The 25,561-nt window shown below is 33.4% G+C and overlaps 14 protein-coding genes across 14 annotated transcripts; 8 read left to right on the top strand and 6 right to left on the bottom strand.

The window, feature by feature from the left end:
* Positions 1-289: 289 nt before the first annotated feature.
* RSA3 (Rsa3p) lies at positions 290-931 on the top strand (the record flags this gene model as incomplete). Its single annotated transcript, XM_003670355.1, has 1 exon — positions 290-931. The coding sequence occupies one exon, from the start codon at positions 290-292 to the stop codon at positions 929-931; it is 642 nt and encodes a 213-aa protein (XP_003670403.1).
* A 421-nt stretch (positions 932-1,352) lies between these two features.
* On the bottom strand, positions 1,353-4,631 carry MSC3 (Msc3p; the record flags this gene model as incomplete). Its single annotated transcript, XM_003670354.1, has 1 exon — positions 1,353-4,631. The coding sequence occupies one exon, from the start codon at positions 4,629-4,631 to the stop codon at positions 1,353-1,355; it is 3,279 nt and encodes a 1,092-aa protein (XP_003670402.1).
* Positions 4,632-5,535: 904 nt separating this feature from the next.
* NDAI0E03410 (uncharacterized protein) lies at positions 5,536-7,497 on the top strand (the record flags this gene model as incomplete). The annotated part of the gene is made up of 1 exon (XM_003670353.1): positions 5,536-7,497. The coding sequence occupies one exon, from the start codon at positions 5,536-5,538 to the stop codon at positions 7,495-7,497; it is 1,962 nt and encodes a 653-aa protein (XP_003670401.1).
* Positions 7,498-8,027: 530 nt separating this feature from the next.
* Positions 8,028-11,330, top strand: ASF2 (Asf2p; the record flags this gene model as incomplete). The annotated part of the gene is made up of 1 exon (XM_003670352.1): positions 8,028-11,330. The coding sequence occupies one exon, from the start codon at positions 8,028-8,030 to the stop codon at positions 11,328-11,330; it is 3,303 nt and encodes a 1,100-aa protein (XP_003670400.1).
* Positions 11,331-11,681: 351 nt separating this feature from the next.
* Positions 11,682-12,584, top strand: GGC1 (Ggc1p; the record flags this gene model as incomplete). The annotated part of the gene is made up of 1 exon (XM_003670351.1): positions 11,682-12,584. One exon carries the CDS (start codon positions 11,682-11,684, stop codon positions 12,582-12,584), a length of 903 nt encoding a protein of 300 aa, XP_003670399.1.
* A 547-nt stretch (positions 12,585-13,131) lies between these two features.
* On the bottom strand, positions 13,132-13,926 carry SPT15 (TATA-binding protein; the record flags this gene model as incomplete). Its single annotated transcript, XM_003670350.1, has 1 exon — positions 13,132-13,926. One exon carries the CDS (start codon positions 13,924-13,926, stop codon positions 13,132-13,134), a length of 795 nt encoding a protein of 264 aa, XP_003670398.1.
* A 400-nt stretch (positions 13,927-14,326) lies between these two features.
* On the top strand, positions 14,327-16,258 carry SCC4 (cohesin-loading factor complex subunit SCC4; the record flags this gene model as incomplete). Its single annotated transcript, XM_003670349.1, has 1 exon — positions 14,327-16,258. One exon carries the CDS (start codon positions 14,327-14,329, stop codon positions 16,256-16,258), a length of 1,932 nt encoding a protein of 643 aa, XP_003670397.1.
* Positions 16,259-16,519: 261 nt separating this feature from the next.
* LSM5 (RNA-binding protein LSM5) lies at positions 16,520-16,786 on the bottom strand (the record flags this gene model as incomplete). The annotated part of the gene is made up of 1 exon (XM_003670348.1): positions 16,520-16,786. The coding sequence occupies one exon, from the start codon at positions 16,784-16,786 to the stop codon at positions 16,520-16,522; it is 267 nt and encodes an 88-aa protein (XP_003670396.1).
* Positions 16,787-17,943: 1,157 nt separating this feature from the next.
* NDAI0E03350 (uncharacterized protein) lies at positions 17,944-18,453 on the top strand (the record flags this gene model as incomplete). Its single annotated transcript, XM_003670347.1, has 1 exon — positions 17,944-18,453. The coding sequence occupies one exon, from the start codon at positions 17,944-17,946 to the stop codon at positions 18,451-18,453; it is 510 nt and encodes a 169-aa protein (XP_003670395.1).
* Positions 18,454-18,750: 297 nt separating this feature from the next.
* Positions 18,751-19,317, top strand: MGT1 (methylated-DNA--protein-cysteine methyltransferase; the record flags this gene model as incomplete). Its single annotated transcript, XM_003670346.1, has 1 exon — positions 18,751-19,317. The coding sequence occupies one exon, from the start codon at positions 18,751-18,753 to the stop codon at positions 19,315-19,317; it is 567 nt and encodes a 188-aa protein (XP_003670394.1).
* A 98-nt stretch (positions 19,318-19,415) lies between these two features.
* TRM8 (tRNA (guanine46-N7)-methyltransferase) lies at positions 19,416-20,297 on the bottom strand (the record flags this gene model as incomplete). The annotated part of the gene is made up of 1 exon (XM_003670345.1): positions 19,416-20,297. One exon carries the CDS (start codon positions 20,295-20,297, stop codon positions 19,416-19,418), a length of 882 nt encoding a protein of 293 aa, XP_003670393.1.
* A 241-nt stretch (positions 20,298-20,538) lies between these two features.
* Positions 20,539-21,366, bottom strand: MRPL11 (mitochondrial 54S ribosomal protein uL10m; the record flags this gene model as incomplete). Its single annotated transcript, XM_003670344.1, has 1 exon — positions 20,539-21,366. One exon carries the CDS (start codon positions 21,364-21,366, stop codon positions 20,539-20,541), a length of 828 nt encoding a protein of 275 aa, XP_003670392.1.
* Positions 21,367-21,897: 531 nt separating this feature from the next.
* On the top strand, positions 21,898-23,622 carry ACK1 (Ack1p; the record flags this gene model as incomplete). The annotated part of the gene is made up of 1 exon (XM_003670343.1): positions 21,898-23,622. One exon carries the CDS (start codon positions 21,898-21,900, stop codon positions 23,620-23,622), a length of 1,725 nt encoding a protein of 574 aa, XP_003670391.1.
* Positions 23,623-23,836: 214 nt separating this feature from the next.
* NDAI0E03300 (reticulon family protein) lies at positions 23,837-24,784 on the bottom strand (the record flags this gene model as incomplete). The annotated part of the gene is made up of 1 exon (XM_003670342.1): positions 23,837-24,784. The coding sequence occupies one exon, from the start codon at positions 24,782-24,784 to the stop codon at positions 23,837-23,839; it is 948 nt and encodes a 315-aa protein (XP_003670390.1).
* Between the last annotated feature and the right edge of the window lie 777 nt (positions 24,785-25,561).

Raw genomic sequence — 25,561 nt, 5'->3', positions numbered from 1 at the left:
AATGTAATCAAGTATATTACCGAACCTAAGTGGTACCTTTCTCCTTATCCATTTGTGTTTTCACTTCATGAAAGCATTACTGTTTGCTTGAATTTTTTGTCTGAAATATTATTGTTAAGCGCAGGAAAATAGGAAAAATGAAAAATGGGAAAAAAATTCAAACTGTAAGTCTGCGATGAGATAAAAAAAAAGAGAACAAACAGGTTAGTAAATATTTATATATAGCGTATCCAATATATATGTGGAGCAGATAGAACTAACCTTCATCAATATACCCATTCTCCCAATCATGTCTGCAGGTGATATTAACGTGATAAAAAAGAACAATAATAAAAAATCAAGAAGAAGAAAGAAGAGAAGAACTGCTGATGTTTCCTCTGATTCTGATTCTTCTTCATCTTCCTCATCTTCTGATAATGAAGAAATTATAACGAATGATGATAATGTTGAAAATAAAGATGTGATCGTATCCGATGTTGAATTATCTGACAATGAATCGTCTGTCCCAATGAAGTCTGAAAAGGCTGCAGAATTTTTAGATGATGAAACGAAGGATAGATTAAATAATATTCCATTTACTACTACAGATTTAACTCAGAGATCGAATGGTCAACGAAATCAAGAAGGTACTCAAGTTGATTTACAGAAAGTGGAAGAAGCTATTAATGATGCAAAATTGAAATTTTCCGATGCGATTAATGAAAGAAAATCTACAATTAATGGTAATAATACTAATGCAGAAAAGATTGAAAATGATTTGAAGAATCAATATCTTGGTTTATTATTTGAAAATTATGGTGATGATATTAATGAATTGAGGACTGCTCCTGATTTTACTACCAAATCATTGACTCTTCTGGCAAATGTTTTAAAGGAAGGTTCAGGAATGTTTGATGTGAATACATTACAGACTATTCTTGAGTCTAAATAGAACTAAAACATAATAAAAAAAGCCATATTTCTAATGCATCTTTCTTCCTTTGTATATTATCTTTTCTCATTATTATAATAAATACTAGTGTATTTATCCCTCAATAAAAGCACTGATACAATCCATTGAAAAATTCGAATTGCACTTAGATAAACGTTGTATGCGACAATTATTATAGACGGAACAAAGTATATAATATAATCTGTACTGGTAGTTTTGGGGTAAGGTCCCGTTTGTTCAGACAGCTTTATATCCATAACTACAAAATTTATATAATTCGTTGTTATTAGTAAAGTATATTAGATAAAATTAAAGAAATTAAATTAAATAATTAGAGAAAAAATATTAAAATTAGAACAGGTATTTAAAAAAACGTAACTAAAATGTTGAATGAAAAAAGGAAAAAACAAACGGAAAAAACTTAATGTCGATTAAATAATTTCTTGAATACACTTTTCTTCTTAATAGTACCATTACTACCATCAGTATTAACTTTAATAATTTTAGTAGTATCATCAATTGCGATATCATTATTATTTGATTTTTTGTTTGATTTTTTTGAATTCATTGTAAACATACTCTTTGATTCACTTTTCGTCTTTTGGAAAGATGAAACACTATCTGTAGCGGCAGGGTTTGTTAATGGGACATTAAGTGGCATTATTGTATTTCCAAGTTCTTCCTCATTTATTCCTCCTTGTTGGGGCTGTTCATGTCCATCTGCGGGGCCAATTGTATTATTAATTGAATTTACTTTCTGAGTTGGTATTGTGGGATTTTGAATTGATGATATAACTTGATCATGAATTAGTTGTTCCTCATTTTGTCTTTCTGATTGTTTCATTTTCAATTTCTCTTCTCTTGGTGGTTGATAGCCACTATTTTCTACGGAGAATTGAACTACTTTATCCATGAGATCATGAAATTTTGATTTATTTTTGGTAGATGGCTTTGAAGTAGTTGATTGAGGAAGCACCGCTGCAGTTGTGGGAGGGGTTGCTGAGTTAGATGATGTTGTTGGTGGAGTAATTGGTTGAGGTTGTTCCATTATTGTGCTTGAAGTAGTTTCTTCAAATTCGGGTTCATTTGGTCTTGATGCAGTAATGATTCCATGTGTTATCGTGGAAGATTGTTCTGGAACATTTCCTCTTGCAATAGTTTTATTTGAGTGTGAAATATTATCCTCATGGGAGGATCCATTATCTTGGTCTGGTTCAACAATTCCATGTGAATCAAGGTATCTTTTTCTTGTAATTTTCAAAGCTTGGGCATACATTTCTTCATCAGATAATGGTTTCTTTTTCTTCTTCATTGTTTTGTTGTTAGTTTCCTCAGAGGTCGTATTTACGGATGGTATATTTCTTTGCATAGAATTATTTGATGTACGAGGAGATGTGTGAGATTGTACTACAACTGGAGGTTGTGTGGTCACTATAGTAGGTTGATCAATGGAAGAATTTCTGGAATGAGACTTAGTCTTGTGAAATAAAGCAGCCAGTTTATTTTTAGGTGGTGGTTGTGATGGATGAGGAGGAGAATTCATAATGTCCATTAGAGCTTGATTATTTGTATTTGTGTTATTGTTGTTGTCAGAAGGGCTTCTTAACGTCATTCTTTGACCCATATTACTAGTTTTCCCCTTACCACTTTGTTGTGATATAGGAGATGCTATTCTATCTTTGTAGACAATTTTTTCAGCAGCTTTCAAAGCATGTGCATACATTTCTTCTTCTGTAAGAGGTTGTTTTGTCTTTTGATTAGAATTTTGACTCGAAGGAGCCTTAGGAATAGAAAAGGAAGCTGAACGTGGAGTTTTATTTTTCATATGTGCAGTTAACGAGGCTTGTGATGGTGGTGGTGGTGGTGGTGGTGGTGCTGTTGCTGTTGGCGTATTTATAACCGTTGTTTTCTCCTTATTTATTCCTTTACTTTTTCTTTTATTTAAGGGATAATCAACATTATTATTTTTGTTATTATTGTTATAACCTTCGACAGTAGTAGTATTACTTATTTTGGTTGGTGTGGAAATAATCTTCGTTGCTTTGAATCTATTTGGAGATGTCAATTTTTCCATTGGTGAAGTAGGATGTTGATCCTTTGTTGTGGTTATAGATTTCGTTGGGATATAATCCAAAGCGTCATCGAATTTAGACATGCTACTTGTTTCATCTAATTTTACCAATGAACCCGACGTTTTAATTCGTTTAGGGGTTTGTAACTCAGAATAGGGAGTTTGAATCTTCCATTCAAATTGGGCTGGGTTGGTACTTTCGGATGGTGTTAAGGTGGGGGATTCATTAATATCATCCAGATAAGGGTTATCATAATCGTATGTGAAATTATTTGAAACGAATTCGTCAATTTTGTTATCAATTTGTTCTACTTGTTCTTCCGGATTTTCTTCTTCCTCAATGTAGTCAACTTCACTTTCATCATCATGATCTTCATTTTCGACATAATCATCATAATATTCCTGATCATTATTATTTTCCGATAATTCTATTATATCTTCATCTTCATCTTCTTCAGGAATTTCTTGGATCTGAGGAGAAGTAGAATCATTAGCTAAGATAATATTTTCAATCCTGGGATCCAGAAATGATTGATCGATATCGTCCTCATCATCGAGTTGATTTGAATTATTATTATTCAATTCTTCAATAAGGTCTTCATTATAATCATCTACAAAATTATCACTAAAATGATCGAAATGATAATTATTATTTGGTTTCTTCTTTTTCTTTGTAGTAGTAGTGGTAGTTGTAGTAGTTTCAATTATATATTCATTACCGTCTATTTTCTTTATTGTCTTTTTCGTTATTGATTTAGTTCTACCTGATGGATCTAATACTTTTGTAGTCTTTATAGTTATTGAATTTGTTCTTGATGATGAGTTATTTTCTTGTTGTTTTTTCGATAATGTTAATGAGTTTGTTCTTCTTTGATGATTATTTTGTAGTTGTTTTTGAGATGTTGTTGCAGTTGTTAATGAGTTTATTCTACGGGTATTATTGTTAATTATTTTTTTTGTTGGAATATTATTAGTATTAGTATCAGTATCAGTATCAGTATCAGTATTAGTATTAATGTTTTTCTTCGTCCTTGGAGAGTCGAAACTTATTTGTGATTTTAAAGAATATGTTTTATTAGAGTTTCTGTTTGTTACAGCGTTTGTTGTAGTATTATTATTAGATGATATTTTCCTTGTTGTAGAGTTTTTTCTAACGGATTGTCTTTTTTGAGGTGTTTTTGAGACTGGATTGACGTTCGTTATCCTTTTCGTGTTTGGTATTGCACTATTTCTTACAGATCTTGTTGAATTTGAATGTGGAAGTTGCGGCTGTTGTTGTAGTTGTTGTTGTTTTCTTAAAGGATTTGAAGAGTAATTTACCATTGAATTAGCTTTCCTTACATTGTTTCGGCTGGTAATGTTACTGTTCCTATTATTATTATTATTATTATTGATGACAGTATTCCTACGAGAACGACGGTTAACGGTAGACGGTGTTGAGGATCTTAATTGATTTGAATTAGTGTATGCTATCGGAGGAGGAGGAGATGATTGTGCTGAACTTGCCGCATAGGCAGCGTCTGCAGATAATTGTGAGCTTTTGTTATAATCTTGTTTATTTTGATAATAATAGTCATACCTAGATAGATCTGGTACTCTATTTTCCTTTCTTGTGAGACCGAATACCATTGTAAAGGGAGGAGTTTATCGGCGGAAATTGTCTTGGTTGATTGAGAAGGATATGGCTATAAGAGATGTTGAAACAGAGGTTGGTAGGTAGGTATAGTGGTGTAATATAGTATAGTATAGTATAGTATAGTATAGTATAATATATTGAATTGGCCCCTTATATATACAGGACTATTGACTATATATATGAAGCACCGGCGGATAAACATATATAGAGTTGTTATTATTGTTAGTGTTGTTAGTGTTGTTAGTGTTGTTAGTGTTGATAGATCGGTAACTAAAGATAGTTCGATTGACTGACTGAGAGGTCTGATTTGCGCTGTTGTTGGCGCGAATGTACTCGTGTGGGGCCGGGCGGGTAGTTTTGATTTGGGTCGGCAAGGTGTGGTGCACTGAGGGTCCCCCTTACCCCCGCAACAACACTCTTCGCCCTTTCTTGATCAGTGTGGGGTGCGGGTGTACAGAGTTTATTTTAGGGTTATATATAAAGGCAAAACACCATGGTAGTGGTGTAGGGTTTGATGCCAGTGCCCTAACGTTCTGGAGGAATTGGTCAAAACTCAACCCTACGACCGGGTAGCCGTGAAAAGCCATTTTTTGAAACATTTCACTGGGACGTCTAGTTTTGAATAGAATAAATGATATATGGTAGTAGATTATGTAAGTAAATTCATATGCAATACCGACCAGACGGTAAATATGGACAGACAGACAGACAGACAGAAAACAAGCTCGGAGTACAGCAATAGAAGAAGATATCTATTTGTGGATCACCTGTATTATATCATTCCCTGTCAATAATATATCTCACTAAGGCCGTGCACTTGTAGTATTTTTTTTATCTAAAAACTAGATTAGAGTAACCGAGAAGCAAAGGCAAGGAAGCATCATCACCACCAGCACCATGTCACAAACTGATGCTACCACAAAATTGGATGCTAATACACTAGACCAACTGAGGTCAATTAGACCAATTAATCCAATGAGTGATGAAGATCAAGAAATTGAAAATCCAGTCACTTTATTTTTCAAAAGAGAAGATCTTTATATTTTGACAAAAGTGTTTCCAAATTGGCAAAATTATGCAATAAGTCTCACTGAATTATTAACAATGTTCCAAGATGCAACTAATGACACTGAACAAGAACAGGAACCGGAACAGGAGCATGAACAAGAAATACAGCAGGAAGTACAGCAAGAAATACAGAAGGAAAAACCCGTGCAACAGCAAGTACTGGAGACTAATGCTGCACCAGAACCTAAAACTACAACAAAAATTAATGCAGACAATACTCCTCAAAAGGAACCATCAATACAGGAGCCAACTATAACGAAAGATATTACAAAGGAATCTGAATTACAAAAGCAACAGCCCAATGAACAAATACCTGAACAACCACAACCAATACCGCGGCAGCAGGAAGCTATACAGCAGCACGAACCTATAGTAAGTACAAACACTACTAGAGTCAACACCTCAGCAGTTATGGAAACTACAACCACAGCTGCTGCTAAAACTACAACTACAACTACAACTTCAACTCCTACTCAAACTACAACTAAGAAACAAGAAACAAATAAACATCAACAAACCATCGAAACACCATCAACCAACATTAGTACAGCTTCAACTCATAATACTGACACGAACACTAAGAATAATAATATTACTAATAACAATAATGACAGTAATAAAATAAATGGAACCGCTCCCTCAGTACATACATCCACGGCTGTAACTACAACTGCAACTACAAGTACAAATACAGATACAGATACAGATACAGATACAAAAGCAAAACCAAACGCATCTAAAGCCGTGATTGGTAATGATAAACAAATTATTTATCAAGAAAAATTATGGTTAATTGATAATAATAAATGGCCAGCCCCATCAGCAGATTGTAATGCCAATATTTATTGGTCTAAATTAACAACATTAACAATTACAAATATGGAGAATCTAGATTACATATCAACTTTTGATATGGAAAAATATCTTCTCGATATGACAAACTTTTGGATCGATCAAACGCAAATTTGGATTGATCAATTGAAAGATATATCTCCAAATAGAGCAACAAGTTTTATCATGTTTGCTGCTGATTTTGAAAATAGTTTTGAAGAATTGAAATTAAATCAATTATTAACTTTAAAATCATTCAATAATTCAATGAAAAAGACAATGAAAAATATTCCATTATATGAAGCTGAAAATATATTCTTAACAATTATCTTGAAGAGTCTTTTCCCCGACATAGTGGACATGTCATTACCAGCATATGTCAATTGGGAACTCGTTAAAAAGACATTCGTTAAAATTAACGTTCCCATAGTTTTACAGACTATATTGCATGACTTTAAATTGAATTCTTGGACAAGAGAAACCCATATTAGAACATGGATTAATAAAATTAATGCATTTAATCAATTTGAAAGAAAGCCACCAATCCCAAACGAAATCATCAAAAGGGAATTACTAAATTCATTTGAAGAATATTATCAAGGAAAATATCGTGAGTGGTCAAGACAATATAGGAATGTGGGGACTCCATTAGATAAAGTCATTCAAAGAATTGATTTGATAAGTTATACTAATCAAATTCAAAACAAAATACGAGACCCAAATCATAATTCTATTACTAGATCAATTGGCGATTCACCAACCAAACGTTCCAATTCATTGATAAACACGAATGCTTATTCTCATAGTATTCCAAGTACACCAGTGCATAATTCCGATATGAACTTGAAAAATGTAAATAGACAAACAACTTCATACGAGGGAAATAACAACAACAATAATAATAATGTAAACACGTCTCCTAAAAGTGAAACTTCCCCATCAACTGAGTATTATATATGATCCCTTTTTTTTCTTGCATGCATTTTCCCAATATCTTATATATTTATACTATTTACCGCATTAAAAGCATTAACTGTCGTATTTTAATTATTACCTTATATGCATACACAGATATATCTAACTCGAAGTTTGCCAATTGCCTTAAAGACTAATTCGGCCCCAGATCTTATTTATAAAACTCCCCCGTGCTCTACATATATATATATATTCTTTAGCAGTCCACATACGTACGTGCTATAGATATATCGTCTAACACATCATCCACATCACTCTTTTTGTTCGAATTATTGTACGTACTTCCTATTCAACAGAGCTGATGATAAAAACGTTTACAAAGACGATCCGCGAAAAAATAACAAAAGAAGGACGCCAATTTTTATAACCTCAATTCCTTCTTTCAAAACAATCAAAACAAAACATTCTAATAATCATTAATTCTCTCACATCACCTTACAACATTAACAAGTGATTTGAGGGTAAAACTTTCTTTTCATAGCCCTGATCTCCTTTAGTCCCTCATTTGAAGAACGATGGACAGCAAAAAAGCAACGAAAAGGAAAAGAAATGAAGATCTCTACTATGATAGCAGTGATGATGATAGCAAAAGTGGTGGCGGTGCTGCTGGAGTAGGAGCAGAAGAAAATGGCATCACAATCAGCAAAAAACGTTCCAAATCTAGTAAGAAAAAATTGAAAAAATATATGCATCATTGGGAGACTCTAGAGACGAACTACAAGAAATTGATATCACAAATGGAATTGAAATTGATTCATTTTGAGAAGAATGAGATTTTTTTGAAGAATCATGTCAATGATTTATCTGATCAATTGATTAATGACCAGATTAGATTGGCCTCTTTGTTTGGGAAAGTGAAACAATTGAAAGATCAGAATTTTGACCTTGTCACTTTACAAGATTTCTTGTTTAATGATATCAGTAATGAGAATAGGAAAGTACGAAATTTACAGCTTTTGCACGAGGCATCAATAACTAGTGATGACGATGAGAATGACGATGAGAATGATAATCAAATGCATCAAACGATGGTAAAAGAAGTAGGCAATGCCGAAAGCATCGATTTAACAAATGAAGTTTTCTCACCTGAAGCGGAGTCACAAAATGCCACAGATGTGACAGATGTAACTGAATCAGAAGAAGAATCCGTCGACGAAACTTCAGCTAAGGAACATCGTCGAATAACAGCCGCAGAAGATAAAAAGTTAATATTATCCCTACGGACTAGAATTGCTGAACTAGAATCAAAACCAGAAGAAACAGATATCAACATAAAGAACAAGCTATTAGAATTAAAACAAGAACTTCTTGATAAATTAAGAGATTCTGAATTTCAACAAGAATCATTACAATCCACATTGGATGAAGTCAATAAATATGATGTTGTTAAAAATCTCACTATAATGGAAGAAAATCCACTAATGAAAAGAGTCAGAAATAAACTTACATTATTAAATGAGGAATTGCGTGAAATAAGACTAGCAAGACAAACTGATTTAGACAATTTTAAACTATTAATAAATAAAGAAAAGAAAACATCACATGATTTGACTAAACAATTAGATGATTCGGAAAAATATTTGAAGAAATGTCAAGACTATGTGGCCAAATGTAACGTTATCCTTGGCCAATATAAGACAACAATTAAAGAGCAACAACAAAAATTGGATGCCATGAAACAACAGCAATCGCAGCAACAACAACAACAACAGCAGCAGCAGCAACAACAACAACAACAACAGTTACTGGAACAGAATCAACTAGTTCAACTTCAGGAGCCTGAAAAGATCCAAACTCCAGCAAAACAAGGAATTGAAATACTGCAAGGTAATAATCAGTTCTTACCACAGCCTGGGAACAATCAACAATTACCACAAACTCAAGTACCGCATGTTGATATTCAATCAATACAATCAAACAAGGGACTATCACTACAGAAAGTAAACGAACTGCAAGAACAACAGCGACCCCAAACAAACCAGGTGCAGACATTACCTACATCAATATCCTCCAATCAAACCCAATCAGGCCAACATGTTATTCCAACATTTCAACAAACTCAACAAACTCAACTTACTAATAGACAACTCCCACAACATACTGACTGGATTCATAATAATACTCCACCTGTACAACAACCCCAGCAACTACATGGGGATCAAACGCTGGAAAGTCAAGGAATCAAACAATCAAATCTTCCCTACTCGGGGCAGATACTTCTATCCAATGATCCTATTACAATCAACACAGCGCATTACTCAAAGGAAGAGTTAGGTGAAACTTTATACCAGGTTATTAACGGATATAGAACTGCTATTCAGACCAATCAGGCACAAGTATACCAGATTGATGCCCTTAAGAAGGAATTGGAAATGACGCGATACGGATGGACCATAAGTCAAGACACGATTAATAAGCAACGAGAAGAAATCATGGATCTGAAACAAAGGACCCTCGAGCCAAATAATGATGAAATAAAGAAGCAAGTTGAATTACTTAAGAAAAAGATCACGCATGATAATAAGAAATTTAAGGAAAATTATAAACATTTGCTTGTAAAGCAAAGTCTAGAAACAATGAGAAAGATTGAATCGTTCATCAAGTCGAAATTAATATCAAACATAGAAAAAAAGTTTCAAGTGTTTGAGGCCACGTCGAATAATAGAAATCAACAAAAATATCGGAAAGCATTGACATTCCTCAAGTATAATATTGAACATATTCATGTTGTACAACTTCCGAATATACCGTCTCACAGCATACCAGTCATTACAAATGCAAATATTGCATCATCAAGATCGCTATCGGAACCTCACTCCGCACAAGCACATCCCCAAAATTTGACTAACTCAACTTTACCTCCAGATGTAAGTAAAAATACTGATTTAAATGGGAGCGAATTAATAGGTCAACCCCAAGATAACGATGCGGTAATAACAATTCCAACGGAAGTACTGGCAAAATGGACCCAGAAAGTGTCTCCGAATAAAAATAACGTTGATCCTGCCACACCATACAATAAGGATACTATCGATGGACACTCATCTCAAGATTCTAGGTTAAAGGGTATTAGCGGTAGCGGTAATAAATCCAACCTAACAAATGGAGCTTCTTTTTCTCTACATACGCAGCAAAATAACAACAAGCTTTCAACAACGTTTAAAGATAGAGATACATTTAATCTGTACAATAACAATTTGTCTAACCATCAAAATCCATTCCAGCAAGTAATAAAGAAAAGTTCGCAGTCTTCCGGTCGCCTGCAGCGCCTGCATGAATTCAAGCCACCAAAGCAGAACAAGAATACTACTAAAGCAAGGTTCATCCCTTTAACCGGGGAAAAGTTTAGAAATATATCTTTGGATAATACGAGCAAGAAAGATACCAGTAAGGACAGTACTTTACCTGGAAATAAGCCAACAAGGACAACATCGTTATCATTATCGGAAATCTTGAATGAAGATGAAAACAAATCAAGAAACAATGGTCAACAGCGCCCAAACGAAGACATGGAAGAAATAGTTCGACATAATCCCTCCATCATAATGACACCTGAACCAATCAAAGAGGATCAAGGTGTAGAACCTACTGCTAAATCGACTGAATCAAAGTCTACTGAAAATACAGGAAGCTCATCAAAAGATACACCCTCAACTGTAAAAGGGCAAGCTTTGGAAGAAAATAATCAACAAACAAAGACTGATAAAAACACATCTACTGAAAGAATGATTAAGCTCAACCCTTCTATTATAATGACACCTGTGCCACACCAAAAAGAATCAACACCAGGGTCTAATGATAAAGAACATTCATTATAAGGGACATACAATAAAAATACCCGTACAATACATAGCGGATAGCTGACGCCATTGCAACGCGAAAAGTTTTTTTTTTTTTCGAGGAATTGAAAAGTTTCAGAAAAAAACGAAATTGTGATTGATTGATTGATCGATCGATGACTACGTGCAATCTTTATTTTTAAAGTTAGCGTACCTTATTGACGTAAGCAAGTTGACTATTTAGTCAAATATGGGACAGTAGGTGATTTTTTATATCCATTATATATCTAAATATATATATTGTTGTATTCGAACGATTCAAAAGATAGATCTCTTCACTGTATAAGTGTTAACCGATCGCAACAGAATTTAAGAACAGTAGACTTAATAATGTCATCAAACGATAAGAAACAATCCGGTGTAGCCCGTCTATTGGGTTCAGCCTCAGCAGGGATTTTAGAAATTGGTGTTTTCCACCCGGTGGATACTATTTCTAAGAGATTGATGTCAAATCATACCAAGATTGTCTCCGGTAAAGAATTAAACAAAGTTATCTTCCGTGATCATTTCAGTGAACCATTAGGAAAGAGATTATTTACTTTGTTCCCAGGGTTAGGTTATGCTGCCTCTTACAAGGTGTTACAAAGAGTTTACAAGTATGGGGGTCAACCGTTTGCTAACGAATTTTTGAACAAACATTATAAGAAAGATTTTGATAATGCATTTGGAGAAAAGACGGGTAAAGCTTTAAGATCTGCCACTGCTGGTTCTATTATTGGTATTGGTGAGATTATATTGTTACCATTAGATGTTCTTAAGATCAAGAGACAAACAAACCCAGAAGCTTTTAAAGGCAGAGGGTTTGTCAAGATTTTGAAAGATGAGGGTTTGTTTAATCTGTACAGAGGTTGGGGTTGGACTGCTGCTAGAAATGCACCAGGTTCGTTCGCCCTATTTGGTGGTAATGCATTTGCCAAAGAATATATTTTAGGATTGAAAGATTATTCTGAAGCAACATGGACACAAAATTTTATTTCTTCTATTGTTGGGGCAAGTTCTTCTTTGATTGTTTCAGCCCCATTGGATGTTATTAAGACAAGAATTCAAAATAGAAGTTTTGATAATCCAGAGAGCGGATTAAAGATTGTCAAGAACACATTTAAGAATGAAGGTTTTACAGCATTTTTCAAAGGTTTGACACCAAAGTTACTAACAACTGGTCCAAAATTAGTCTTTTCGTTTGCCTTAGCACAATCTTTAATTCCAAAGTTCGATCAATTACTAAGCAAATAAACATTCTGTTGAATAATTGGAAGTAAAACTTCAGAAGTTTTTTGACAAATAACATGATAAAGGAATTGTAAAAGTAATATGTAATGTATGTATATAATATACCATATTGTAAATAAAGGTTAGTTAAATATATGTTTAGAGGAAGTGAGTGGTGTTTTATGAAATTGTATGAGAGTTCATATTATTTCCATCAGCTTCTTTCTGTCATTTCTGTGTATTTTGTTGCCTATTTTTCTTATTATGTATTATATAAAACTTGTTACTTACAGAAAGTTCCCGATCCGTGACACACTCTTCAACGGCGGAATTCAAAAATGTAAATTTGAAAGTCCATAACAATTTGATACTAATTTAACATCTCCTTCATTCAAGTAAACGAAAGCTGTTCTAAATTGAATGCTTACAAAATATCCCGTAGAAAAACGCACTGGAGGATTCATGGTATTTGTTTCAGTTTTGTTCTCATGACGATCGTTTATTTTTCCTGTATTTTTTTATTAATTTAATATTGAATAGATTACATTGACAGTTCGATACATAAATATACTTACATTTTCCTAAATTCACTCAGCACAGGATAAATAGCTTCAAACGCTTGATAAATTTCTTCTCTTTGTTTAGCCCCAGTTAGAACAATCTTCCCCGATACGAAGATTAACAACACGATCTTTGGTTTCACCATTCTATAAATTAAACCTGGAAACAATTCTGGTTCATACGATGAGAAGGTTCCGTGACTAAACGCCAGCCCTTCTAAACGTATTGGGAATTTAACATCACAAGACCCGACAATATTTTGAATTTTGAAATCTGTGAATTTTGCCGCAAACCCAATCTTTTGAATAATTCGTGCATATTTCCTACTTGCTAATTTGGAATCATCTTCACTTTTGGCACCAGTAACGACCATTTTACCTGATGCAAAAATCAAAGCTGTGGTTTTAGGTTCTCTAATACGCATAATGACGGCTGCAAAACGTTTTGGATTATATTCTGCATTACGAGCATGCAATGCTACTGTTTTCAAATCTAATCGACATCCTAAATTAACTGTGGCAACTATATTTTGTAATGTTGGTACTATCCCGGATGTAGCTGAATTATCGTCCTCTTCCTCTTGCTCTTGTTCTTGCTTCGCTAGTTGCTGTTGTTGCGCTTCTTCCATGGACCCTGGTTCGGGTCCCTCTATCTTGGCAGTAGTATTACTCGCTATTCCACCGTTAGTGTCATTTATCGTGCCAGTATTATTATTTTGGTTCTCCCATACTTGTCTGGTATTTGGATCGAATACAATTTTGTTTGCATCTTGAAATTCCTTTAGACGATCTCCTTGTTCAGACATATGGTATGGTACTTTTTATCTAAAGCAACCGGTTCTTTTTTATTTAAATAATATACAATTAGCCTGACCCGTGTAAGCAAGCTAGGTTCCAAACTCGGATTGTTTGTTAAGGCTTAACTGCTAATTCAATTCACTTTATCTACATGATATCTCTTCTCTGTGTATTCCTTTAATACTTTCTTCTGTTTATTTCTTTTGTTTCTGAAAAATTTCACTTTCACTCTGTTTATCGTTATATACGGGCCATCGATCACAATCTTCGAGATTTTATACATTTTATATACTTTTCTACATGGGATCTATTCATCACAGTTTGGGTCTATCAATGGTTCAATGTCTCATATAGTCCACTCTCGAGTGATGGTGGTTTTAATGATACGGTTGATGCGTTTACCACCATATGTCGTCACTCACTTCTTTGCCACCTAATGAAGTCTATACCTTATCACAGGAGTATTTTGGCAACGCCACACAATTACTTCAATCTGGCGCCATACAATCAGAGACAGCACTGAATGAATACTATACTTTGGTCCAAATGGGGATCTATTGTTTACAACTTTTGAAGAAGAATCCCACTATAACAATTGAACAAGATATCCATGCGACGTTCAAATTAATTGATGTTTTATATAATGATACGAATAATTTAGACCTTGTGGAGACATATGCGCAATCCATGTTGAAGAAATTACAAAATTATAATGGTGGTACAGAGACGCTGGAATGGAAGTTAAGGTGTCAATTTGTTTTAATCTATTTGGTGCCGTTTAAGAAAGATGTCAAATTACATTATAAGATTGCATTGAAGAATTGTAGAGAGCTGTGCTTATATTTGAAACAATTACAAGCTGCAACTTATTCTACTTCAGCTTGGCAATGTCTGTTTGAGTTTATCCAATGGACATTGCTTTGTAAAGTTAAATCTAAGAAGGTAAATAATTCTTTGGATTTGAATATAGCCATTATGGAGGGGGTTACGAAAGATTGGGAAGCGTTTGTTAGATTGTCCTATGCCAATTATCTTCTGGTTAAAAGAGCAGATTTACCCGATGGCATTCTACAAGATGAAAATGATAGTACGTGGTGGTCTGGCGTGGATTATCGACTATATGCATGGAACTTGGTATTAGGTTTAATCGTATTAATATATAGGGATGAAAACATCACAAATAAACTTAATGAAATCGGTGATTTTTTCAAGAAAAATAAGACACAACTAACATTTTCTGATACATTAGAAATGACAGTTAATCCGGATTTAAGACTATTGATTGATTTACCGTCTGTCTTTGATTATAAGAACATTAAAAATGTTTTACTGTTATTACAAAGTGTAAGTTACTTAATTAATTGTTACGATGAGAAAGCCAATTTTTCAAAAATATTCTTGCCTAAAGTGGCCAAAACAACTGAAAGAATAATAAAATCGTTAATGAAGGGATCTACTTCGCTATCAATCAATGATCTAAATGAAAGTTATAAGTGGCAAAATGATATTCTAAAGATGTGCAGTTTTTTCCAAAACTGGGAGACTTTAATATTGAATCCTACAGATTTAATGAATTCGATCTTGACAAAACAAGAACAGAACGACGAAATGGGGATTGAAAACAGTTTACTTTTGAATTCTATCTGTAATCACCTTGACACGAAAGATAATAACATGACCTCGACGTTAGCCCAATATCAAGAAATTATAAATAAAAAAACGACCAAAAATGAAATTAAAATGTTTGCTTTATTAAATTCTTATGCGATTTTAACTTCATTAGTAAGTAAAAATATATCCGTTCAAGAGAATATTGAACGTTCGAATTTAATAACTGAAAAGATGGAAAATTTGTTTGCCCAAACTGATTTAAAATTCAATCCAATATGGCATTGTACATTAACCATATTATGGATCATGTGTCATCTTGAACCATTTACTGGAACTCCTCTTCCTTCCACAGAGGAACAGCGTAACGCATATCTAACAATTTTAAAACAATATTATAATTCAAATAAAATTATCCCGAATAATAGTGATAATAATGATGAGACGTTGGAAAATCCAAATCGAACACAGTTTAAATTGAAGAAGAGTTTACTATTACAAATATTATTAAATTATATCGGAGGTAGATTGTTTGAAACAGATTTACAAACAATTTGTTCAATTTCATCAACATTGTTTCATATCTCCAAAAAACAACCTATGGCTTCCATTAGATATGTAATGGGATTGTGGCATTTGATGAATAGTACAATTGCCATGAATGCTAAAGAAGCGACTTTAACGAAAGCCAAATTAGAAAATATTGTTGCTAAATTACAGAAAAATTCATAAAATCACATTATTGTGTTAAATTTAACTATGAAAAAATGATAAGTTAAAACCCAATTTTCTGGAGCATTGCATATTCCAATCATATATAAAATCGATATCAGTAACAATTTCTTTTGCACGACAATTTGTATTCTTGGATGGAAAACTACAATTAAACTTTAAAGTAGTCGTTTCCATAGTTTAAGTGTTTTATACTTGTTAAATATAAATAAAAAAAATATGCATATAATTGTTGTGTGTAGCATTGTGCTAATATTAAATTTAAGCATTTTTCTTCCCACCTGGTACTAACATAGCGATAGTATTCCCACTTAAAAGCATTCTACCATGATGCGTCATTATCATTTCATCTTCACCTTCTTCATTCAAAACCCATTCCACAGCATCTTCAATGATAACATTAACGAAATCATCAAATCCAATTAGGGTACCAGTAAATTCTCTTTGGGATTGTAATATAATCCATACTGGTTGGTTTATTGTCTTATCTATAACTTCTAAAGGTAGCACATCAGGTAGTAGACTCATTTTTCGTTCTTGGTTTTCCTGTGTTGTGTTTCTGTGTTAACTTCTATAAGTATATAGGTAATATGTGTGATCTTAGTGATTATTCTTATCTAATTTTACGACTGTCGAAGAGCCTCTTAAACTTACTTACTTCTTCATTATCTTTTCGAGCTCTTTCTGTTAAAGTAAACTGAAAGGTTACATTAATTTTTCATATTTAAAGAGAGTATGTGATGCACGGATGTAGTGTAATAGTGGGGTGACAGAACATATTATCATATACTTACAGAATAATGTTGTACTTTAAAACAAGAAGAAAGAACAATGAAGCTATAAACATTTTATGGAGATAGGTCAAGAGGATTCTGGAAAGGTCTCCACGAGTGACTATTGGTCAGAAAATAATGTCTGCTTTGTACAAGAAAAATTGAATTTGTGGATAATATTTAACAAAGTTCTCTCTTTTACGTTTACCGTTTGTTCCGTTCCGTTCCGTTTCGTTTTATTTTTTTGGCGAACCCATACAAATGTATCTTTCACCTGTTAGCAACTAATTTCATTTAATGATTAAAGTGGCTAATAAATGTTCCTCTGGTTCATTGACATTATATGCAACTACGTACTCTAAGCAATAAAGTCTACGCACAAAGTGAACTCTCGATCCCAAAGTATGTAAGTGTATTCCCTCTCAGTGTTAACCTTCAACGCTATGTAAAACTTCTTGATTTTAGATTGTACTAAGTTTCATAGTGTATAACGTATATTTTCATTTCTACGTCGAGTCTTTTCAGATTGAATCGTTGCACCTCCATCCTCGTTTTGCTCCTTCCTTTAAAATAAGACACACATAACAAACTACGGACAGACAGACGCGCTCTGGGTAAGACAGCAGAAAACTATTAAGCTAAAGCTACACCAGGTGCAATGACAGATATAGATTCATTAGCTATTTTTGCACCTCATATTTACTAAAATAGTTATTATTTATACCCCGAAATATCCTCTCAAAGTTGGTAATAAATATCCAAGTACAATGTAGTATAAATAAGATGATATATTTACTCAGATTTTTCTCATGTCACACTTTGTAATTCCGTTTCCTTCACTCAACTAGAAATAGTATAACATCCAAAAAAGACAAACAAACATTCATTCATTCATCCAAGTCGAGTGCTACAATGAAAGTTTCAACGATATTATTATCTTCATCAATTTTAATGGGATCCATTTCCGCAGCTGACTCGACATCAGGAGGTTGGGTGGGACACACTCATGATTCCGCTCACGCTGCATCAGCTTCCTCCTATTGGGCAGCTCATTCAACTGACCCATCAGTTGCTGCTAAACATTCGAAGTATGAATCATGGTTAAGTTATTCCTCGGCAAGCGCAGCTTCTGTTAAGAAGGCAGTTTCTTCCTCGACATCTGGTGGTTGGGTGGGTCACACTCATGATTCAGCACATGCTGCATCAGCTTCTTCATATTGGGCAGCTCATTCCACTGACCCATCAGTTGCATCAAAACATTCTCAGTATGAATCATGGTTAACTTCATCTTCAATAAGTGCCAAGAGTGCAAGTAGTGCCAGTAAGGCTTCCTCTGAGTCTGCTAATGAAGGTGTGAGAGGTGATTGTTTCAAAGGTGCCTTTGCTGCCACTATTGTGGGATTTCTATCAATGTTATTATGAAGAGACCCTTACTCGGCATTTTTTAGTCTTTGAATAATATATTGTAAAATATATAGAGTAATGTTTTATACTGTCAAAATTTTATAAATACTGCGGCGCTATCATATTTGACTTCAGTATATTCTTATGTAATAAAAGTCCCATAGATTTAATACTCTAAAAAGGATATTATCGAATTTAAATGCATTGAAAAAAAAAAAGATAACATTCCTGCTCTATACATTTTATTCATAAGGGGTTTGGATCACAGATTATTGAAAAACTGTGGATAATATATACACTATTACACAGTTAAAAATGAGCAAACTACTTTATACGTTTGTTGAAACAGCTTTAACTAATGCGTTAATAATATTTCGTGAACAATCCCAAAAACTAGTCTATGCGTCATTGGGTTCCCAGAAAGATGTTTTACTTAAGATCGCTGAACAAGATTTTGAAACACTTTCCAAGATAACAAAAGTGAAATATCTCTTAGATGAATGCACAGAAGGTGAAAAAGAATGGATATGGTTGGAACCTTTGAGAGAAGAATATACTGATTTCATGGAAAATCTTGGAAGTTATGAATTTGATAAACTTGAGATTGAATACTTATTTGGAACTACTTTACAAAGACAGATATGGGATGAGATGCGAAAGATAAAACCTGGCATGACGATAAGTTACGGTGAAATTGCCAAGAAGATAAATAAACCAAAAGCTTCGAGAGCTGTAGGGAGAGGTTGTGGGTTTAATAAAATTGCTCTTATTGTTCCTTGTCATCGAGTAATCGGTAGTTCTGGTAAACTTACTGGATATCGATGGTCTATTGTACTTAAAAAGAGATTGTTAGCTAAAGAAGCTAATTATAGATCTCTATGATAACATACATGTATGTACGTAGTAGTTCTAAATAATATGACATGACATCATTTTAGCTCATTAAAAGAATATAGTACACACAATGTATAGTTTAGATATTATATGATGATTTCAGGATTTGATATTCTTCTAAAGCATGCGATATATTTAGCACCTTTCTTTCTTTCCACTTTTTTACCTTCTTCAGTAGCATTTCTCATTATTTGAACACATTCATCATTTTTCTCCCATTCTTCATCTAACCTTTCAAACAATGGATGTGCCTCTAAATGTTTGACCATCCAAAGATGTAAATCCTCAACATCAGTGATAGTATATACGACACCTTCACCTTCTTTCAACACATAAGCATATTCACTCAACAAAGTGGTAGTAACGATTCTAGCCTTATGTTTTCTCTGTTTGAAATGAGGATCAGGGAAACAAAAGAACATCTTGTTTAATTGTCCCTTTTCAAAGAAATTTGGTAAGAATTTCATAGCATTACCTCTTAATACATTAATATTCTGATAACCTTGTTTAGTAACGTTGTTATTTCTCAAAGCAATGATCCTATCTTCCACATAGTTGGTCACTTGTACACGAATTTCCATCCCTAAGATTAAATCCTGCGGGAACTTGGGGGATAAATCAATAAGAAGACCACCGAATCCACAACCAATATCAGCAATGGTAACTTTATTGGTCATCTTTCCGGTGGATTCATCTTTATAATATGGATATAGTCTAGACCAATCCATATCAGATGGAGATTTTGGGTATTCTAATTGATGATCAGAGAATGGGTTTGAATGAGCTCTTTGACGATAAAATCTTTTCTTTGGTAATTCCATTAGGGATGATTTTTTGCCATTGGATTTTTTTGGTAATGTGGTTTCATCAATTTTGACATGTTTCAATTCTTTCCTATTTTCTTCTTTGTTTACACGATAGGCATAACGTTTGGAGCCTGGATCTTGACTTAGTGGTTTAGTTTTCATATTATTATTATTTGGGGTGTTGCTTTTTCTTTGCTATTTACAGATGAATATATGTATATATATATATAATAAATATTAGGAAAGTATAATAATTAATTTATTAACAATACATTACGATGAGCTTAATTGGTCAATAGACAATCCCAAGCATAATAAATTACTAGTTGTGCCAAATTGTCAAACTTGTCATCTCATCGAATTTGTTTTTGTTTTTTTTCACTAAAAATTTTTCACTCAACTTTTAGGGTTTCCCTTCCGACGAAGACGAGGGTTTGTTGTTAACATGAGATTCTAGGTTTGACACCAACCCTACCGGCGCAGATTGTAATAATTGAACTAATGAAACACCTGATAATGATTGTAATATTTGTACCAATTGTACATTCAACTGTTCCTTAGATGGTAACATTTGGTAATCTTTAATGTCTTTCAATGTAAATGTTTGTCCATCAATTTGTGCTCCAATTATAAACAATTTATCTTGTGATTTTGCCTTTTCTAAAACTTTTGATAATTTTAATATATTTACAGGAATGGATTCTTTGAAAGTGATTGCTGCTGTGGGGCCCTTGAATATGGGTAATAAGGGATGGTTTGTAAGAAGTTGACATTTGTCCCCATTCAATGGAGCACAAGGATCTTCACGTTTAGAATTTTTCAAATATACTTGAAATAATCTATTTCTTATTTTAGTTAAGGTCCCACCTGTTTGTTTCACTTGAGCTCTGAAGAAATGATCTTCTTGTTTTAGCAAGTTATTATAATGAAGAAATAGTATGACGGAATTAGACTCCATTAAATGTTTGTAATAATCAATTAAGAACGTTTTCCTTGAATTCAAAGGTTTCACTGTAACTCTTTGTTGTTTACTTTCTTTCTTAAATTTCTTCTTACCCTTTATATTTTTCGTAACATCTTGAGTGGTGGTAGTAGCATAGGATTTACTACCTGTGGGACCTGATCCAGATTTAAATAGAAGTAGTGATGATATCGGGGACAGGGCAAGAGGAGCCATCGTCATGGAATTCTTGTGAATCACACTTAGTCCTGGTATGGACAATATACTCATGATGGATTATCTTTTTGATGTGCTATGACTATTCTCAAATCTGCGTCGTCGATAACCTTTTGACTACAGCCTATTCTACTGGTGCTTTGTTGTTGAATAGACCTTATGAAATATAATATATAGTATATAAATGTTTAAACAATTAAACGGAGCGGGTACGCGTTTGCTTGAATAGTTTCGTCCGATGAAAGATTTAAGCATGATTTTCCAAATGAAAATACAATAGACTATGAAATGATATTAAGTGAAATAAATTGAATGCTGGGATGAATTAAAGAGCAAAGGTCCATTAACGCATTGAAAGTTTAGTCGCTGTGCACTGAGATAGGTTAGGTGAAACCATCAAATAAATATACCATATCTAGAGGTTGGTTTGTTTTTTTTCTTTTGATAGTATAACATAAAAGTCAACGAAGGACCAGGAACCAGACACCATAATTGCCATTGGATTGGATGTGTACTAGAGAAAGAGCATTAAATTGAATTTAACATTTATCATTTTTAAACTACGCTGCAAAAATAAAAAAAATAATGTATCAGACTTCCTATAACCTTCCAAAATCTCGACAAGGGCAAGATGGTGAACAGCTGGGCCAAGATCCCTATCAGAAACACATAAACCTGTATCCTCGTCAACAGCAACAAATGCAGCAGGAGCAAACCCCTCAGAGAATTCAACTCCAAATATCATCTACTGATAATTCAGAACAATTACAGCCGAAAAGGGCGCCTTATCCAACTTTGGAACCACAGCGACAACCACAACAACAACCGAGAATGGTAAGATTGGACTCGAATCCAATCAATGACCCTATAATGAATGAAATAATGAAACCTAATCCTCCTGTAACACTTCAATCAAATTTTTCTGCGTCAGCTTCATCACTGTCTTTGCAATTAAATAACTTGACCTTGGACAACAACAATAATAATAATAATAACGGCAATGCTACATCCACAAGTAATAGTCAGCGAATGAATTTACCATTCGTTGACACCAATGCTAATTCTAGACCATCACAAACACTTGATACAAAAAATGCAAATATTAATAATGCTACGAACATTAAACGAAAAGAAGAATGTCCATCTTCTCCGCCTGATGAATACTCTGAAGATGCTAAATATTTCTTTAATCTTCATAAACAAATAATACAAGATTCCTTGAATTTCATTCCGAATCTTCAAATGAAATGGTGTGAAACATTACTAATATATGCCTTCAAAGATGATTTCGTATCGAATTATAACATTAATGCTCAGAAATTTACAAGAGTATTAAAACCAGAAGAAATCCTAACAAACAAGAAAATAATTCTAGAACATGCCTTCAAATTACTAACGAAACTGATCCAATTGAAACATGCACAGGCAATCTATCTAATGGCCACATTATATTCTCATCAACCATATCTAATTGAAATCAAATCCAATTTAAAATCAATAATAACGAAAAATGATGCAAAGGCATTAGATTATTATATCAAAGCATCCAATTTGAACCACGCGGAAGCTACATATAGAACAGCAATATGTTATGAATTCCAAAAGGGTACACCTAACGATATGCTAATAGAAGAATCATTAGATTTATCATTCAAATATTATCTTCATGGTGCACAGGATTTAAATTTATCATCATGTAAATATAAATTAGGACTGGCGTATCTTTATGGATTAAATAATAATGTTCTTGTGGTTCCATTGGATATAAATAAAGCCATATATTGGTTTGAAAAAGCCTCAACTTCACAATCATGTTATGAATTGGGGAAGATTTATGAATTTGATTCATTACCTATTCAAATTCGTCAAGAATTAATGTCAGACCAGCATGAGGATGATACGAAGAGGAAAATACGACAAGATTATAAGAAGGCTTTGTATTATTATAGTAAGTGTGCTCAGGATGAATCGATGAATGGGTTTAATTACCCATTAGCTCAATGGAAATTAGGACATTGTTATGAATTTGGTGAATTGAATTGTTCAATTGATTCTAAAAAATCAATAGCATGGTATTATAAAGCTGCGACTAATAAAGTTAAACCAAATTCAATGGCTATGATTGCATTGGCAGGTTGGTACCTAACGGGTGCTGAGGGCGTACTTTTACCTAATTTCAATGAATCATTTAATTGGATTTATAAAAGTTACCAATTAAATGATGGGAAAAAATTACTAGGAATGAATTCTTACTGGGTTATTATTTATTTAATGGTATTGGTTGTAATGAAGATAAACAATCAGGTTTAATTCATTTGAAGAACGCAGCTGACAAAGGTTTCTTGAAAGCCATTGAATTCCTTCATAATCTAAATATGATGTAATAGTTATCGTTTGTTTTTTCAAACAAAAAATATTAAAAAAAAACACCAAGCTATGTAACCTTAAGCATATATATATATTTATATATATAAAATAAAAGAAGAGACAGTTGATAATAATAAAAAAATTCTAAGAACTGCGGTTAATCCCTTACTCCATATCTTTCAAAAGCAGGTTCTTTTTCAAAGACAACTTCTTTTTCAAAGACAGGTTCTTTCGCAAAAGGACGAGTTTCTAATTCAGAAGCCAATTCAGAATTCATCAACCCATGAGTAGGATTCTCCTTGTGTTGTTCGGTGCCCTTACCATTGCCCTTACCATTGCCCTTACCATTGCCCTTACCATTACCATTACCATTCTCTTGAACTAATTCATTCAATTTATTATCAACTTTCTCCATATAAGTTCTTGGAATTTCTTGAGTTTCACCAACGATTGCCTTTCCCTTTGATTTAGTATAATTCAATCCCTTTTCAATAGTTTGATCAATTTCTCTTTGGAATTTAGAAAAGATGAAGGGGACAGTAAATATAGACCAAACTGAAATGAAGATACACCACCAAATGGAGACTAATTTAGCAATTTTATGTAAGATGTAGAAACTTAATGCAAATGCGAAAGTTTTCCTTGGTGATTTAGCGAATATGATTGATGTCATGTATAATTGACATTCAGGAAGGATATTTGAATCCCAAATGAATTTAAAATATTTTTCTAATTTAGAGTTTTCTGAATGTAATGTTGAGACAGCTTCATTTTTGGACTTTATTTCTCTTAATGGTGAAATGCTTGTTACTAGGCCTCTTCCTAAGGTTAATTTTGTAATGAATTCAGCTAATGATGATATGAATAAGATTGAATAAATTACTCTTAGGGAAAGTGTAAAGAAATTGAAAAGTTTAAATATGATTAAGGAGAATAGAATTGAAGAGAATACTTTTAATGTATTTTTTGGATTTTTCCAATACACTAAATTCTGAATTATATGAGGAGAATCAACAATGTTACTATTTTCCCTATTGTTTGTTCTAAAATTAGGAGGGCGAGTATCTTGAGGTCCTCTATTTAAAAGTGAATGAGATTGATCCATCTTGTTGTAATACTGAGTACACTTCTAGCGTTCGTTTGTTGTTTTTGCTGAAGTGAGAGTCGAGAGTTGATTTACAAAATAACTTTGAAAGGTAGACGTTTCAGATACTAAGAGAACACATATCATATATTAAGAATCTTACTTTATATATAGATTCTATGTAGAGCATATGGATTAGTTACGTTTCTGAATAAAGATCAGGAGACGAATAGGATCTATTGAAAACAATGTGAAAAATTACCATTTGATCCCTTTTTCTGTGTCCATTGTGACGAGTGATAAACTTTCTTAAGGACAAATATAGTAGGATGTATGATGTATGATGTGGTCGAATATGATATGTAAGAGCTTTATGTATAGGAGACTCCATTCATCCAAGAAGTAATAGTGATAGTAATAGCAATAGTAGAAATGCAACTTCATGAAGAATTACCTTACAGTCGTAGGGGTGTCTTTTCCAGCCGTTTTGGGCGACTGTTTTTTGTTGTCGCACCACCAACACAAGAACGTCAGATCCCCTTTCCCTTTCCAGAGGCGATGGGGATGAACCAATGTCCTCACTACATATGTATGTATATAGATAGAAAGTGAGGAGGGGCTGCCATAGATTAGATTACATATGGCAGACATGCCAGTGTGAGGTTAGTTTAGTTGCTCTAAACCTTACCTGAGTTAACAGACTTAAGGATGGGGCAGTATGAGCTTGATACTACTTATACCCTGATCAAGTATAACGAGGATCCTAATAAGGTGTATTACCCGCATCTGTGACACACC

Source organism: Naumovozyma dairenensis, chromosome 5, assembly GCF_000227115.2.
Source record: "Naumovozyma dairenensis CBS 421 chromosome 5, complete genome".
Lineage (NCBI taxonomy): Eukaryota > Fungi > Ascomycota > Saccharomycetes > Saccharomycetales > Saccharomycetaceae > Naumovozyma > Naumovozyma dairenensis.
The sequence above is the reverse complement of the archived record's forward strand: the minus strand, read 5'-3'. Positions and strand labels throughout refer to the sequence as shown.